We start from the raw sequence: 14,650 nt of genomic DNA on the forward strand, positions 1-14,650 counted from the left end.
TCCTAGTCTGAGAAAATGTCAGTTTCTATTTAATGGTGTTGTAAATAGGAAAGTGAAGCACTTTGAAGTTTAATTTATTGCACAGTTACTGTGATGTATACATAACATTTTTTCCTCCACGGCATATTGTATATACTCTATAGGCTAAGCAAGCAGCAGGAAGATTTGCTTGATTCATCTCTGTTCCCTTGCCATGGCTGAGGTAGGCAGGGAAGAGGCTAGAAGAAGCAGGACCTGAGGAGACTTACTGCATCATCACACTGATCTTCCTCAGGCTATGAATTTATACTTGACTTTGCTGTTTGAAGTGTCCTTCAGACAGATGAGAAGCCAGCAGAGCTAAGTTACTGGCCATCAGATCTGTCTTGTAGTCAATATTTGTAAACCAATAGCCAATGCAATAAATCAGTAGCTAAGTGCTTGCAAAATGCTGTTGTGTTGGGTGTTTTGTTTGTCCAATTGCATGTGCAGATGTATGTAGTTAAAGTTCTGGAGACTACAACACAGCCACTTACTCATCTGTTTAGCACAAGGACAGCTCACCAGTTCCCTCCACCTCCACCCCTACCATGATAGGAAAGGGTTTGCTCTTTTGGATGCAGCCTCAGGCGAGCTCAAACTGCAGTGCAGCTGTGAGAAGAAAAGGAGGTGAGAGGGGGCAAATAGAGGCCCAAGTGCCCATTTCAGAGGTGACACACTGAAGACACTCCACAGTCTGTATGTGTGTCTCAGTTATAAAATATCCCCTTCATCTCAGGGCTATTTTGATGGGGCTGGGAATTCAGACCTAGGGCAAGCTGAGGTCCCACCAGAGCAAGAGTATTCACATGAAGCAAGAATCTGGCAGTTCAAAAACTGAAGAAAAAAAAATCTTGGCCTATTCTCAGGGAAAGCTGAAACACTTCTGCTCCAGACACAAGCCACCAGCTGTGTGCACAAAGTTCCTATTAACACAAGGACCTTGCCCCAGGTCTCCCTTGCATCTCTGGCACCACCTCGTTCTGCTCCCCAGGGTGGGGATGCATCCTTAGGCAGGAAAGTAGAGAGCTGTAGAGAGCCTGTCACCTAGCAGAGAAAAGCTTCAGAACAGGCTAGCTCAGGGGCAACCGCAAGGCAGAGAGGACAGCTTCCACCCCTTGTCCCTCTGTGCTCCCCCATTCCACAGCCAGCTTCAAAAAAGAAGAAAAGGGGAAGCCGTGGAAGCTGTTTCCTTCCCCCCCCGCCTGTGCCACTGCCCCACACAAGTGCCCTGTGAAGACTGTGGCACAGGCCAGGATGCGCCCACCGGGCAGGGTGACGCCAGTTGGCGAAGGGGAACAGCGTCCCCATCCCTCCCCAGGCCTGCTGGGGCGAGGGGGCACACAGGGTGCGTTGGGAGCATTGGGAGCAGGGGCCCCACCGCCGCATGCTTCTTTCTCTGGGACAAAATGGCGACACCGCAGCTGCAAAATGTGCTGACCTCAGCAGCGGGTCGGGGCCCGGAGGGGTCCCCCTCCCCAGCAAAAGCAGCCCTAGGCAGTAAAGGCACTGCTGCCATTGTGTGGCAGGATTGGATGCTTCCATGTATTCATTTCGCTTTAATGAAGGCGCATTCCTCAGAGGAGAAATATTTACATTCAGCTTCCCAGGTGGTCACCTTCGCCCAGATGACACACAAACAGGCAGCCCCCCGCTCCCTTTTCCAATCCAAACCTCTTTAGAGGGCTCAAGGAGGAGGGGAGCAAGGGGAGGGGGGCTGCTGGGGGCGCAGAAAAGAGAAGGGAACAAAATGCTAATAAATCAGCCAGCCAGCCCTTTTCCCCTCCCCTCTGTGGAGTCAATGGAAAGTGTCATTTCACATGCTAATCCCCCTCCGCTCTCTTCACAACACCTTTTCCGAAAAGTGTTTGGGAAAAGTCCTTGTGGCCCGTTTACAGCTCCCTGCCGCTTCGGATTCCTTCTTGTCTAAGGCCGCGGCCCCCGTGTGGGTCTCTCCCTCCAGCAGGGCTCCTTACAAAAAAAAATCTCAACAAAGACTTTGGAGTTCATCAGCCTCCCACTGAAATTCACAGCTGCTGAACAAACTAATCCCCTCTCTTGGCCTTTCTTCCTTTCAATGGGTTCTTGGCTTCAAAGACACTTTGGGAAAGGACTTTGTGGGGACTCACACTGCTCCCTCAATAGAAGTTAGTGCAAGCATTATCTTCAGAGCAAGTGGCTTTACAAACAAATACTGCCTAACAATCTCTGCCCCTCCAGTTCCCCCAAACACACACAAGCCTAGCCTACAGACATGATGTTATCTGCAACGGAATTAGAGCTCTGTTCTCCATGCCCAGGGATCCCTTCCTCCTGCCCCTCCAATTCTTTGTCAAACCGGAGGCCTTCTCACCCAACAGAAACAGCAGTGCAGGGACGCTGCGGCAGCATGTGCCCACATGGGAGGCACGGATAGGCTGCTATCTGTAAACCAGAGGCTGCTGGCAGCCAGACAGTGCTGTACCTGGAGCAGTGCTTTCCAACTGCACCTCCGAGGCAGCAAACAGCAGTAGGGGCGCAGACTGAGGCCTGGCCACCAGCCTCTCCGAGCCCCTCGAGTGGGTCCCTTCACTACCACCCACCTGCTTGGTTTCCCTACCAAGAGTTTTAGGGACGGTGCTCACTGCAGTAAACCTGAAACAGAACTGAGCAATGGGGAGACAAAGGAAGGACTAAGAGCAAAAGCAAGGTAAGTAGGCAGTCTCTGCACAAACCCAAGGACAGCAGGTGCAGTACGTGCTGGAGGAAACTGAAGTCAAATGCATCTGAGAAACAGATGGAAAAAAATCTTATTTCTCAGTGGTACAAGTGGCCTGAGTTAAAGCAAATAGGCTGGACTGCACAGGGTACCACAACCAGATCCGGAACAGCAGAATCCAAGGGTCACAACACAAGTGCAGCCCTTGAAAATCAGCTTGCATCTCTCCCGATGAAGGAGAGCTGGGAGGCCAGACTGGTTGCTAACTGCTCCCGCAGCACTGCCAGGCTCCCTTACACCTGGCATTTGCCCCTGCAAGCAGAATTTAAAAAAGGCTGTTTTTCCTTGAATGTGTGTATTGTGTCCCTAATAGCCCAGAACCCTGGTCCCTTCCTAACAGTGGCCAAATCTTCCCCCATCCAAACAGCGTTTCTCAACCTTTATTTCCTCCCAAATCATCCCAACCAGAAGATGAGTAATATAGTCCCTCATACTTCAGTTTCATGTCTTCTGACTGGCTGGCCTGTACAAATAGAATAGCAAGCCAGCTGGCAACAATTTATTTTTTGATTCTTCCTTCTTTATCTCACTACTGTCCCACCTCAGCCTTCATACCTTCTTAAAATCTTAGGTGAAATCAGCCAAGATTCAGAAGTTATTAATTGGTGGCAAGAACTGCCAACTCAATTTCCACAAAGAAGGTCAGATCATACTGCTTGTTTAAGTATCATGGCTTCAGTGGCGTAACAGTGGTTTCTAACAGGAGAGGATCTAATCAAGGGCTTTCTTTACTTACTGATATCATTCCAACTCCTGATTCCAAGTGTAAACTCCTCAATGCCACTGGGATTCCCCAGTGGAACCCCAGCATCACAGGGATCTTCTTGTATCTGATGCAGAAGGACAGTAACAACTGAGGAAGGTATCTTGTAGAACAGTTCTCTGACCCTGCAGCCCTGTGGAGCAGGTAAGACCTGAAGTCTCAAACCAGGATGTTTGCTGCCCACACCCACAGAGCCCATGATCTGGTTTGCCCCACATCATTTTTTGAGCTGAGAACTCAGTAGGAGGCCCTGAAGACTGAGAGAAGTCCCCCCAGACATGACAGGCAACTGCCTTTAGGCCCAAGTCTAAGAAATAAGCTAGAAGCGTCACAAAACACAGCTTTTATTTCACTGTTCTGTAATCTCTCAGTGCATCAAAGTGCAGCAATAGAAATATAACACAGCAGCAACAAGGAGGCACTTTGACCTGGAAAGGAGAGGGTGAGACATACCCTCTCCCTCCCTTCTCTGATTCCCCTCCCTCCGAAGTCCCATGGTAGAGCAGGCTGATCCATGTAAGTCACTGAACCACAGACCCATGATGGCATTACCACTCAAGCAGCAAGCAGAGGGAAGCAGGGGCTGGCTGCAGCCAAACACTGGGAAGAAGCCTCGCTCCCAGCTGGGTCCAATTGCTCTGCCCAGCTAGCATGAAAGATGGTGAGAGAGGAAGACAAGGGAGGAGGAACAGAAGGAAAGACACAAATGTGCCCTAAAATCCCATCTACCTTCCCAGATTTCTTCCACAGGACTTCATGCATTTGCTTCATTCATTTATTTTAGCCCAGAGGAAATGCCACAGTAATTAGAAGCTTCAGTACAGCCAAGTCCTTGGGACTTGACAATGCCACCTCCTGCAGCACATTTCTACCACCATGGTGCCAAGGGGCTTTGAGAACCACCTTTGCACATACACATTGCCATAGGCAGAATGAACACACCACACTTGGAGCAACAAGTTCTCTCCTCCTGCTTGAGTTTGGGTCAGTCTGAGTAGCTCAAGGGGATACTTAAAGGGACCTGTACGACTCCTGCTGCTTCTAAAGCCCTTAGACTGCCCGGAAATCCCTTTAGATACCACCAGCTGGCAACAAGCCAACCGTGCTAGCATAAAGGAAGTGAAAAAGGCCAGCCAGCCAGCGCAGCTTTTAGCCCAGACACACAATGCTACTGGCTCTGGGGAGGAGCACACAGAGCAGCCCAACTTGTCACCATTCCTGAATGGGAGAGTCCCAGGAGCTGGAAGGGTGAAACCAGCCCTGGGTCTGAAACAAAGGCTCAAGCCTACAGCTTATGGGGGAAAAAGGGATACTGGAGGGTGTGGGGGATAGTTGGGTCTCCTGATTACCCTTCTAGGAATAGAGAGGGCTGGGTGAAGGTGAAAGAGGGAACCAAAGCTAGCCCAGAGCAGGCTTGCAGTTAGCCCTAGTTGTAGCAGGTATGAGAACAGAAGGGCAAGAAGTGAGTCAAAGATTAGAATGAAGTTAAAGAAGGAACCAGAGGAGAGATCCTGGCTGCAGCCCAATGGAGCAGGGACACCACAGGTCCCAGGGTCCCATGCTGTCATGAGGCAACAGGGAATAGAGCCCGAGGTGCCAGCCCTGTTTGTCTCTTATTGAAAAGCAGTGTCAGCCTGGGAAGGAGGAAATTCCCCCTTTGTGCTGGGGGAGCAGGGAAGAGGCGGCTACACAGAGCAGTTCTGGGGGGAATCTCTGCGTAACCTGGACAACCTGAAATTGAGAGCCCTGGGTTGGGAAGTAGCTTTGGGGGGATAGCAGGGAGAGAACAGCCTCCAGGAGACCCACAGTCCAGTGGGCTTTCTGGAGAGCAGATGGGGCCAGGAACGCTGGCTCAGCACAGTTCCAGGCGCTGGCACAGACTTATTTCTCCAGAGTCAGAAGGAGAGTCCACAACCTGCAGCACATCGACAGGTGAGGGAGTCCACCAGCTCTCAGCGTGCACTGCACCAGCTGCTCCGCACCTTATACGTTCAGCTTGCCAGCAATGGTCATGAGGACTTTCAGGATGGGCATGAAACCAGACACCTCACTGAAACTGCTGCTGCTGACCACCTGGGTGTGAACCAGGAGACCCTGTTGGTAGTTCCTAGCTTCAATGCAGTGGGCAATCTCATGGAGACCCATAAGGATGGTTGGAGAGAGCTGTAGGAAGGGAGTAGAAATAAATCAGAATGCCCAGCACTGTTACACAGGCCCCCGACTCCCTCCATACCCTTCCCTCCTGATCTCTACCTAATCCTCACGAAACGCAACACCTACACAGCCAAGCACTGGCAGGAGGAATAGCCTGCTCTCTCCCTCAGTTTCCCAGCCCATGACAAATATTAAACCAATACCCAGGCTGGGTTGCAGTGAATGCAGGTCCTAGGTAATGCCATTTCAGCACTAAGTGAATATCTGATGTATTTGTGTAGGTCAAAGGTCCATCTAGCACAGAATCCTGTCTCTGTCCAAGCATAATTTGGACACTCAGGGAAAGAATGTATGTTACAAGGATTCTTCCCTTGATTGATAACCCTCCAGCAATTGGCATCAGCTGTTTCAGTTTTCCAAGCTAGAGCTTACACTAGATTCACACTTAATAACCACCCCGAAAACATTCCTTTACAACTTCCCATTCCCATCTGGAACCTGTCAATATATCAGTATCCTTCCTGGGGGAAAAGTATCCTGCAAATACCTCCCCAGCTTTTCCTTACATTATATCTGGGCCAAGGTTAAGGGAAAAAAATGTATAAGGCAGGCTGGATTCAAGGAACATGATAAGGTTTGGCAATCCCTAGCTTTCTTAAGAGGATATGTGCTGGAAATACTGAGGCAGACACCAAGGCCCACAGCCCAGGACAGAGGTGGGACCAGGAAACCAACTCAATCACAGGGAATGGTGGCACCTACTTACCGCCTGCTCGCGGAGCTTCTCGTACAAGGTCTCCAGCCGCTGCAATGCATCCTCCAGCTTTCTTCGAGTTTTCTAAAGTAAAATAGGCATTGCTAGCTCTGCCAGGGATTAAAGCCCACTGCTTCCAGTATCAGTTTGCTCTTGTTCAACCCTCCCCTCTATTCTTCCCACAGCATCTTGCATTTCAGCGGCATCACAACCTCTGCCAGACAGATTACAACCAGAGACTGTGATACAACCAGCCATGACCTCACTGTGCATGTATTTATGCACGTTCTCTTCCCAAGACAGGAATTTGTTCCCATCTCCCAGCCTAGACATTCCTCCCTTGTAACAGTGTTTGCAGACTACACAACAGAGCAACTACTAGAAAGGAGGGAATATACTTTTTAGTCCAGGCAGCCACCAACAAGAGGATCTGAGTACTGATGAACTGGTGGGACTGACCCTATTGGGGTCCCACCTTGGATAATCCACTCACAGGTACATTATCATTATACTGTGGATAGAAATACCTGTCTCTGGGCAATGCTGGGACAGGCCTGGCACGCTCAGGAGCTCAGGTGCATTGTATTGCTGTACAAATCCAGCCCCACAACTTCCATGTCAGCTTAGAGCTCGAGAACATTAAGCCCAAGCCACAGGTCTTTCCATCCCTAGAGGGAACCTTTAGGTTATCTCCCAGAAATTGCTATACTGCACTCCTGGAATGCACACAGCAAACATGCTGAAACTACTGTTACACATAAGCTGTCTGACCCCAGGACAGTTTGACAGGCAGGGCTCAGTGCTTTTCCCAACACCTACTAAGTAGAAGTCACCTGGAAGGCTTCACGGTAACCCCAAGGTCTGGGAAGACCTTACAGCCTAATATAACATGATGTGTCAAACACTGTTTTGCTTCTGAACACAGCCTGGCCTGATACATTCATGCGATGCAGCACACGTGCCAACAGCTTTCCAGGAGCTGAGGTGGAGAAATTTCAGTGACTCAGACACAAAGATCGTCTGGCTTTCTCTCTCAGCCAGGATATCTCAGCCTTTCCCTTTAAGCTCTGAGGATGGCTGGCAATACCAGCTCTGCAGGAACTATCTGCAGATCAAGCCAGTGAAAAACGAAGCTAAATCAGCTGGGTCATTCTTTCTGCTTTCCTCAGAAAAGAGCCAGTAGGACAGAACCATTGATCCAAATAGGCAATGAGAAGTACTGGGTAAATCCTAGAGAATGCACCTCAGATCCCATGAGACGAACAAGCCTATAGCCTAAATGAAGGAGGGAGATGGAGATTAACCTCGCTATATGGAGACGACTCTCCCTCTCTTACCCTGACCAAAGAAGGAAGTACATAGAAGTCAAGCATCAGTGAGGACAAAAAAGCCAAAGGCCAGAGAAAGGAGGACTTACGGGATCAGTGGCAATAGCAGAGCAGCGCTGCACCAGCCCTTCAAAGGTAGTCTTCAGCCCCTGGTGCTCAGGCGGCAACTCTTTCCTCTCAACTCTCTCTGCAGGTAGCTGGTGATACTGCCAAAGACAGAAGCAGCTGAATGAATACAACAGGAACATGTAAGGCTGGAGCAGACAAATCCCCCTTCTGCAACTATGAGCAGAAAGAACGTCACCCCTTGGAAAATCCAGAGAATACCTGGAAGCACTGAGTTATATTATCATCCTCAGACTGCAGTATAGTTTCAGGCCGCTGTGGATTCCCAACTCTCAGCAGGCCGACAGCCTGTCTGCTCTCCCTCCCTCCCAGACATACCCAGGTGTCATTTTCCACCCTGGCAGCAATTCTAACTATTCCTCTAACACTCAGGTAGAGATATGTTACAAGGACAAAGGAGCAGGCACAAGCCCTGCAGCTGCCAAGCAATAAGAATCTCAAAAGCCAAGTTGTTTTTCTACTTGACAAGGAGCTGGTGGCTGGGGAACACCACACTTTCCCTGGATACCTGCAGGCTGCCTTCCTTGGGTGCTCCTGGGGGTGACTGGCCAGATTCCTGCAACCTGGAGAGCGAAGGATGGATCCCTTGGGGCTCAGTGGGAAGGCTCATTACTGGAGCTGTGATGGGAGCTGGAGGAGTAAATTTCTCAGGCAGCTGTCAGCAAAAAAAAAAAAAGAAAGATTAAAAAAGAAAAAAAAAATCACACACAAAAAAACAAGTCCAAGGAAGAAGGGTTGGTTACACTCCCCACAGTCAAATTCAACATCCTTTCTAACTTGCAGAGAGCCCAGTTCTCAAGATGTGTAACACATCCCCGTTCTTTGAAGCCCCCTGACTCAAGAGCATGGGGCCCTTCCTCTTGCATCCGAGATGAACAGTCAAAGCAACAGCACGAAAACCCCTCTGGAATTGTTCAATCAAAGAGATCCGTTGCCCCTGAAAGCACTGGTCCTCAGAAAGCCGCCTTGGCTCTGCGACGGCACGAGTCCTGAATGTAGAGATTAGCAGCAGTAAAGTGTCCAACAGAGCAAGTGTTGAAGAAAATCCCACGACATGGGGGGAGAATCCTCTTGCAAACACTTCATCGTGCCCCTGCTAAGCCAGAGAGTCAGGATAGATTCACTCTGACAGGGCTAGATCAAAAGGAGATGGCTTTAACAAGAGGCTAATCCTGTTGTAGTGAGCACAGCCTGAAGCAGGTTCCCAGCTATGCTGCCAGAAAAAGGGCGAGAAGTCTCTTCCAAGCTAAAGAAGAGGAGTGGGGGGTGGGAATGGTGCCAAAGAAGCTTCTCATTGCACCTGCCAGCAGGCAGCAGTAATAGAAATGGGGTATTGAGAGCATTTGTTGCAAAATAGCTCAGCTTACAGGTCCTCCAGTGCAATCACTACAAGGTGGAGAGCAGCAAGGCAAATGCAGCACACAGCTCAAAGCTACACCTGTCCCAATTTCTTTCAGAAGGTGCCATCTCAGCGCCTAAGGAAAATCACTGTGGGTCTCACCGTGCTTAGGGGAAATGCTGCCCCCAACAGTCAGGTGCCAATTTAGCATGATCTTTCAAGCTGCATCAAAAAAGGCGCATGGGCAAGGGGATAAGTTTAAATCTGTATTTCTAGCAACAGGTGACTGTAGTCAGCCTGGGAAGTACTGAGAGAAGATACAGCACCACCACCAACATAATCATGGTACAAAACAGCCACCCTGCATAACGGTATGTGAGTTTGGATGGCAAAGAGTCAGGATGATTTAGACTGCAATCCTAGTATTGTATATCATGCAGGATCAACATGGAATGAGAGGTGCTGAGCGTGACGAGGAGCAGTTAGAGGAATGCATCTTTTGCATGCAGCTCCCTGGGTAAAAGGCAACCAACACATATTCTAGTTGAAAGCTTACCTTTTTTTTCTGAAGGCCTCCTCTTACAGATGGATCGGTCCAAGATTCCTGAGCTGTCAAGAGACAGAACAATACACAGATGTCAGACTAGGAGAAGATGGCCACAGCTGCAATTCATGGTTTGGAACTCCCATCAGCAAAGGGCCCATGTCTCTAATTCCCCCATCACTGCACCTTCAGACCATTTCAGCTGAGGAATTTGAGGTTCAGTTCACAGACCCAAGAACTGCTCTTGATTTCCTTTCTCCTAATTACCTTCTCAGCATCTGAATATGTGCACAGGCTTCAAGAGGTGACATCTGATCAGACTGTCCTGGTACCCCCCTAATCCCACACAGAAAGCCTTTTCTTCAACTACCTGAAGCCTTCCACATTCTGCACAGGCTGCAGAAGTCAGCCTCAAGAGTCAGGTCTGGATGTTAGTCAGGACCTGCATGTAGAATCAGGGATTGCCTGGGGTTCCCCAGACAGAGGATCTAGTGCTGTGGTTATGCAGCAAAGGCTACTCTATGGGTGAAAGGGTTTCTCAGGAACACTTACAGGAGTGCCTCACTGTGGAAGTTCACAGCAGTGCAGGTTACTGTGATAGGGGAAGACTTCAGAGGTGGGCTGAAATTTTCCCTTTCCAAAAGGATACTCAGGAACAAAGCTTACTAAAATTTGCTGCCTTCTCAGCTAGAAAGGAACAGACTTGGCCAGCAAAGTTCTTGGGAGCAGAAGGGTGTCTCAGCAGAGAGTCAGTGGTACCTAGCCCTGAACCTCTCACTAGGTAATTAAAAATCCATTAGACCACATGACATCAAAAGACCTTCAACCACACTTCATTTTGCTACAGCCAAATTCCAACTACCTTGACTATGGCTGTCTTGTAAGGGTACCTGGATCTCTAGACAGAACCTCAGTGCTTCTTTTGTCATGACAGTATTAATAACCTCAGGCCCACGAGACGAGCAGGATCTGTGAGAAAGTGGCATAATTCTATGGGGCAATATCAAAATTGCTGGAGCTCAGTGCCACACTTAATGAGCCACTGATCCTCAACTGAGCTTTAAAAATCACAGGGGAAAGATGCAAAAGGTGCTTCATTACTTTAATTACCTTTATTATTAAAACTCTGGCAGCCTCTTTTTGCCCTCCCTTTTCCCATGATTTCAAGACTCACTCTCTGATGAGTTTGGATCAGTAGTTTAATTAAGTTGGCACTTATTTCTAGCTTGGGGATTCTGTGCCCTAGAACTCTGCTGGCCCCCACCGAGCTTGTGGCCTAGCAGTCCCTGGCACTATTCCAGCCCAGTGGCACTTTGAATCCTCACAGGAAACAGCTATTTAAATTGTAGTCTTTAAGCCAGGCACTTAATCATCAGACACGAGACAACAGGAACCTGCTGCATTTTGCTGGGATAAAACCCTGGCTATCTTGCCTCTACTACTTGTGAAAGACAATTTCTCAACAACCCTGAAAAGAACACTCCATAGCAGCAGTCTCCAGCAATGCCTGTCCTAGAAAAAATACAACTGTCACAAGATGAAGTCAGGGATTAACCTAGCCAGACGGGAGATCAGCCAACACGTTACTGTCCTTCACCCTGTCCTTGATGCCCACCGAGAGCATGGGATTTCTACAAGCAAAGATCTCTCTTCACTATGCTAGTGAGAATTTCTCGACGAGCTCATGTTCAGGAGTTTAAAAAGGAAGTAAGTCTGGCTAGATTTAGGGATCCTACAGTCTCTTTCCAGGCTAAAAACAGTACACATCAAAACCTGGGCAACAGCAACCCTGGTTGCACAGCTCTCCAGACATGCAAGGAAACAACAAACAGCAATGAGCAGGCATGCATGCATGCATACTAAACATGCACACACCCCCCACATTTCACTGGAAGCAGCAACATTGCCTCCCCCACAGCTCTGGAGGCTTCTTGGTGTACTACCTGCGTGATCCATGTGGGGATCTAGCCAAGGGAAGAAACCTGAAAATCAAGGTAGGGTGGGAGTCATCATCACCAACAGCTTTTACTCAGCAAGTAATATCCCTGGATACTATCCCTAATAGCTTTTCAGAAGGAACTTGCACAGCCTTAGTACACTGCAGAGAGGAAACCAGAGGAGACTCCATGGCAAACATTTTATGGCAACAGGAAATGATGAGGAGAATTAGAGCACAGCACACAGGAATTTTATCTTGAAGCTAGGCAAGGGGCATCCCACAGACAAGAAAGAACCACCTTGCTACCCCAGCATTTCAAACGTACTTTTCATTTAAGTTACATAAGCAGGGATAAGATCGGAAAGCCTTCCACCAATAATCCCCCAGGAACTAGCATCCTTTCAGTCAGACCAGATGCCTCTGGAGTGAGTGATTACTCAAGGGTGCGCTAAGAACCTGAATAGACAGCATCTTGTAACCACAACCCAGGGGACAGAGAAGCTGAACAGCCTGACTGAAACTGTCATCACTGCTGTATTCCACCACCACAGCAAGCCTCAGCACAACGAACCTGTAAGGTTAGCCTCCAAGAATCCCACATCTAGCCTTTAAGGAAACAGACCAGAGCTCAGAAGGCCCGTGTCCATTATGTACTGCAAACTGCCTCCAGGAGTGCCCAGGCACCCAAGTCACCCAAGCAGTACTTACCTGTGGGAGGAGGAGGAAGGCTGGCTGCTGGCAGGGGCTTAGTAGATGGAGCTCCAGGACCACCCTGAGGGTAACCCATGTTCATAGGGCAGCTGAACGGTGCTGAAGAGAAACCTAGAGGAGACTGGCTGGCCACAGGGAAAGGAGAAGCTGCATGAAGCTGAGACGATGGGAGCGAGGCTGGAGTGAAGAGGGCAGGTCCAGGTGGTAGAACACCAGGAGATGTCATGGGCATGGACTGTCCTGACAGAGAAGGCTGGCTGGGGAAGGAAGCAGGACCACCAGGTCTGGCTGCCGCTGGGCTGAATGGCTGAGACTGTGACAGAGCTACAAATGAGAAAAAGAGTGCATCAGCATCACTTGTTGCGTGTTCAATCTACTCCTGGTGCTCTCCTTCATCCCAGTAACTCTTCCCTTCTCCAAGCCATGCCCTAGTGTGTCCATGTGAAGTGTATCCCCCACAAAGTTATTAGTGGCTCCTCCATCCCTATATATGCTTAACAACAGTAGTAGTGCAGCAACAGTTACTAGAACTAGAAATGTCAGAAGCGCTGAGAAGCTTCTCTGACAGCTGACTTGTTCTTTTTAAGTACAACAGACCTGTGAGAAAGAGGTAAAGCAGCCATCTCTGCTGAAGGTTTTGGTCTGTGGAAGTCTACAGAAGACCTGGAGAACAGACACAACTATCAGGCAGTGCTTACCTGGCCCTGAAGCTGTTGCTGGAACCATGCCCAAGTTGTACTGTGGGTACGGGGGCCCTCTGGAATAGACTCCTGTTTGCAGACCAGCGCTGGCCTGGGGGGCAGCAGCAGCATGATGAGGTGTCATGGACAACGCTGGCACTGGCTGAGGTGTGAAGAGGGAAGGCACTGAAGGCTGAGGGGGTGCCGAAGGGGTAAGTGACTGATAGCTGGGCTGCAATTACAAAACGAAGGACTTTGAAATGGCTAAAGGAGTCATGTAAGACACATACATAAAACAGATGTACTTTCTGTCCCTGTCACTTCTCAGGCAAGAGATGCTGCTGCTTCTGTCAGTGCTCTGGATGGATTGGATCAAAGGCCTGATTGCTACCTGGAGCACAAAGGACCTCCCTCAAACCATCACTGTGTTTGGCGGGAGAAGGCAAAGAGAACAAGCCTGGGTGCTTCCTTCTCTGCTGGCACAAGACTTGATGGCCCTTTCTTTCCCATCACATAGCTTGCTCTAGTGGCTGGGAAACACACTCTTCAGCGTATTCCCAGCCTTTCACAAAGATTTGCCCTCAGGAACCAACTTCTACATAGTCACTTCCTGGAAGCAAAACCAGAGGAAAATAATAAAGAAATAAAGAAGTAAAAGAAACTGGACGCAAAACTTCTTGAACACAGTTTTCTTGAGCCAGGAACTGAGACGAAGCCATACTGCACTAATTTTACTGAGATCCGAGGGTGAGATGGCATAGGAGAGTGAACCACAGACCCCTTTTTGCTCAGTATGTGAGATCTCAGACACTATTAGAAGTGGCAGTGGATCACTGCGCTTGTAGTGGTCTTCCTCAGTGACTAGATGTGGGTCAGGACTTTGTGAAAAGAAGCCGTACAGCCCACTTTTGCATTTTTAAAGAGCTCGTGTTTGCTCCAGCGAAGAATATCACTGATGAGATCCTCAGCACCTGCAGTCTGCACCATCTCACATTACTTCACATGCCTTCCCCAACCCAGCAGCCTTCTTCCCTCTCCCCAAGCCACGAGCACTTGAACTTAAGGCCTACCTTCTCTGGATGTTTGGGACCTGTTTTGCGGGCCGCTCCTTCAGGGGTGGAACCCCTCCTGGCTGCTGGAGATGTCTGTTTAATGACACCTACATTGACACGAGCGTAGGGGAAAGGGGGTGGCTGCTGATCACCCACATTCCCTCCTTGAGCATGGAAGAGACGGTCTCGGAGCTGTTCAATCAGGAGCTGAAACAAACTATGCGTTAGGAGAAGCATCCTTAGGGCCTCAAATGGAGGCTACTGAGGTGATATTCAAAGCAGACTCTGATCCAAAGCACAGCTAGCTTTGCAGCCTTATGCTCCATTTCTACAGTAGCCACCAGGAAAAACAAACCTGTAAGTGACAAATTTTAGGACGTATTCCCTCACAGATGAAGCCTCCCTGATCCTTCTCACAATCTTTATGGTATTCCCTCCCCAACCTCCATTCACATTTGAGCACTGGACACATTTGCTTTGAACT

The 14,650-nt window shown here is 49.1% G+C and overlaps 1 protein-coding gene across 4 annotated transcripts in view; it reads right to left on the reverse strand.

Moving 5' to 3' along the window:
- Nucleotides 1-3,509: 3,509 nt before the first annotated feature.
- The window catches only part of SEC31B (SEC31 homolog B, COPII coat complex component), a 31,158-nt gene continuing 20,017 nt past the window's right edge, over nucleotides 3,510-14,650 (reverse strand). For 2 of the 4 annotated variants that reach the window (XM_082764735.1, XM_082764737.1), the window contains 9 exons: nucleotides 14,185-14,373; nucleotides 13,133-13,346; nucleotides 12,432-12,758; nucleotides 11,728-11,766; nucleotides 9,797-9,849; nucleotides 8,410-8,556; nucleotides 7,865-7,981; nucleotides 6,460-6,531; nucleotides 3,511-5,702 (listed from right to left, as the gene is read on the reverse strand). In XM_082764735.1, coding sequence (XP_082620861.1) covers nucleotides 5,523-5,702; nucleotides 6,460-6,531; nucleotides 7,865-7,981; nucleotides 8,410-8,556; nucleotides 9,797-9,849; nucleotides 11,728-11,766; nucleotides 12,432-12,758; nucleotides 13,133-13,346; nucleotides 14,185-14,373 — 1,338 coding nt within the window. In that variant the 3' untranslated portion in view covers nucleotides 3,511-5,522. Of the gene's footprint in view, nucleotides 5,703-6,459; nucleotides 6,532-7,864; nucleotides 7,982-8,409; nucleotides 8,557-9,796; nucleotides 9,850-11,727; nucleotides 11,767-12,431; nucleotides 12,759-13,132; nucleotides 13,347-14,184; nucleotides 14,374-14,650 lie in introns of all 4 variants that reach the window. The other 2 variants (XM_082764738.1, XM_082764736.1) reach the window with 2 other exon arrangements.

Source organism: Aythya marila (genome assembly GCF_965140915.1).
Source record: "Aythya marila genome assembly, chromosome: 7".
NCBI lineage: Eukaryota > Metazoa > Chordata > Aves > Anseriformes > Anatidae > Aythya > Aythya marila.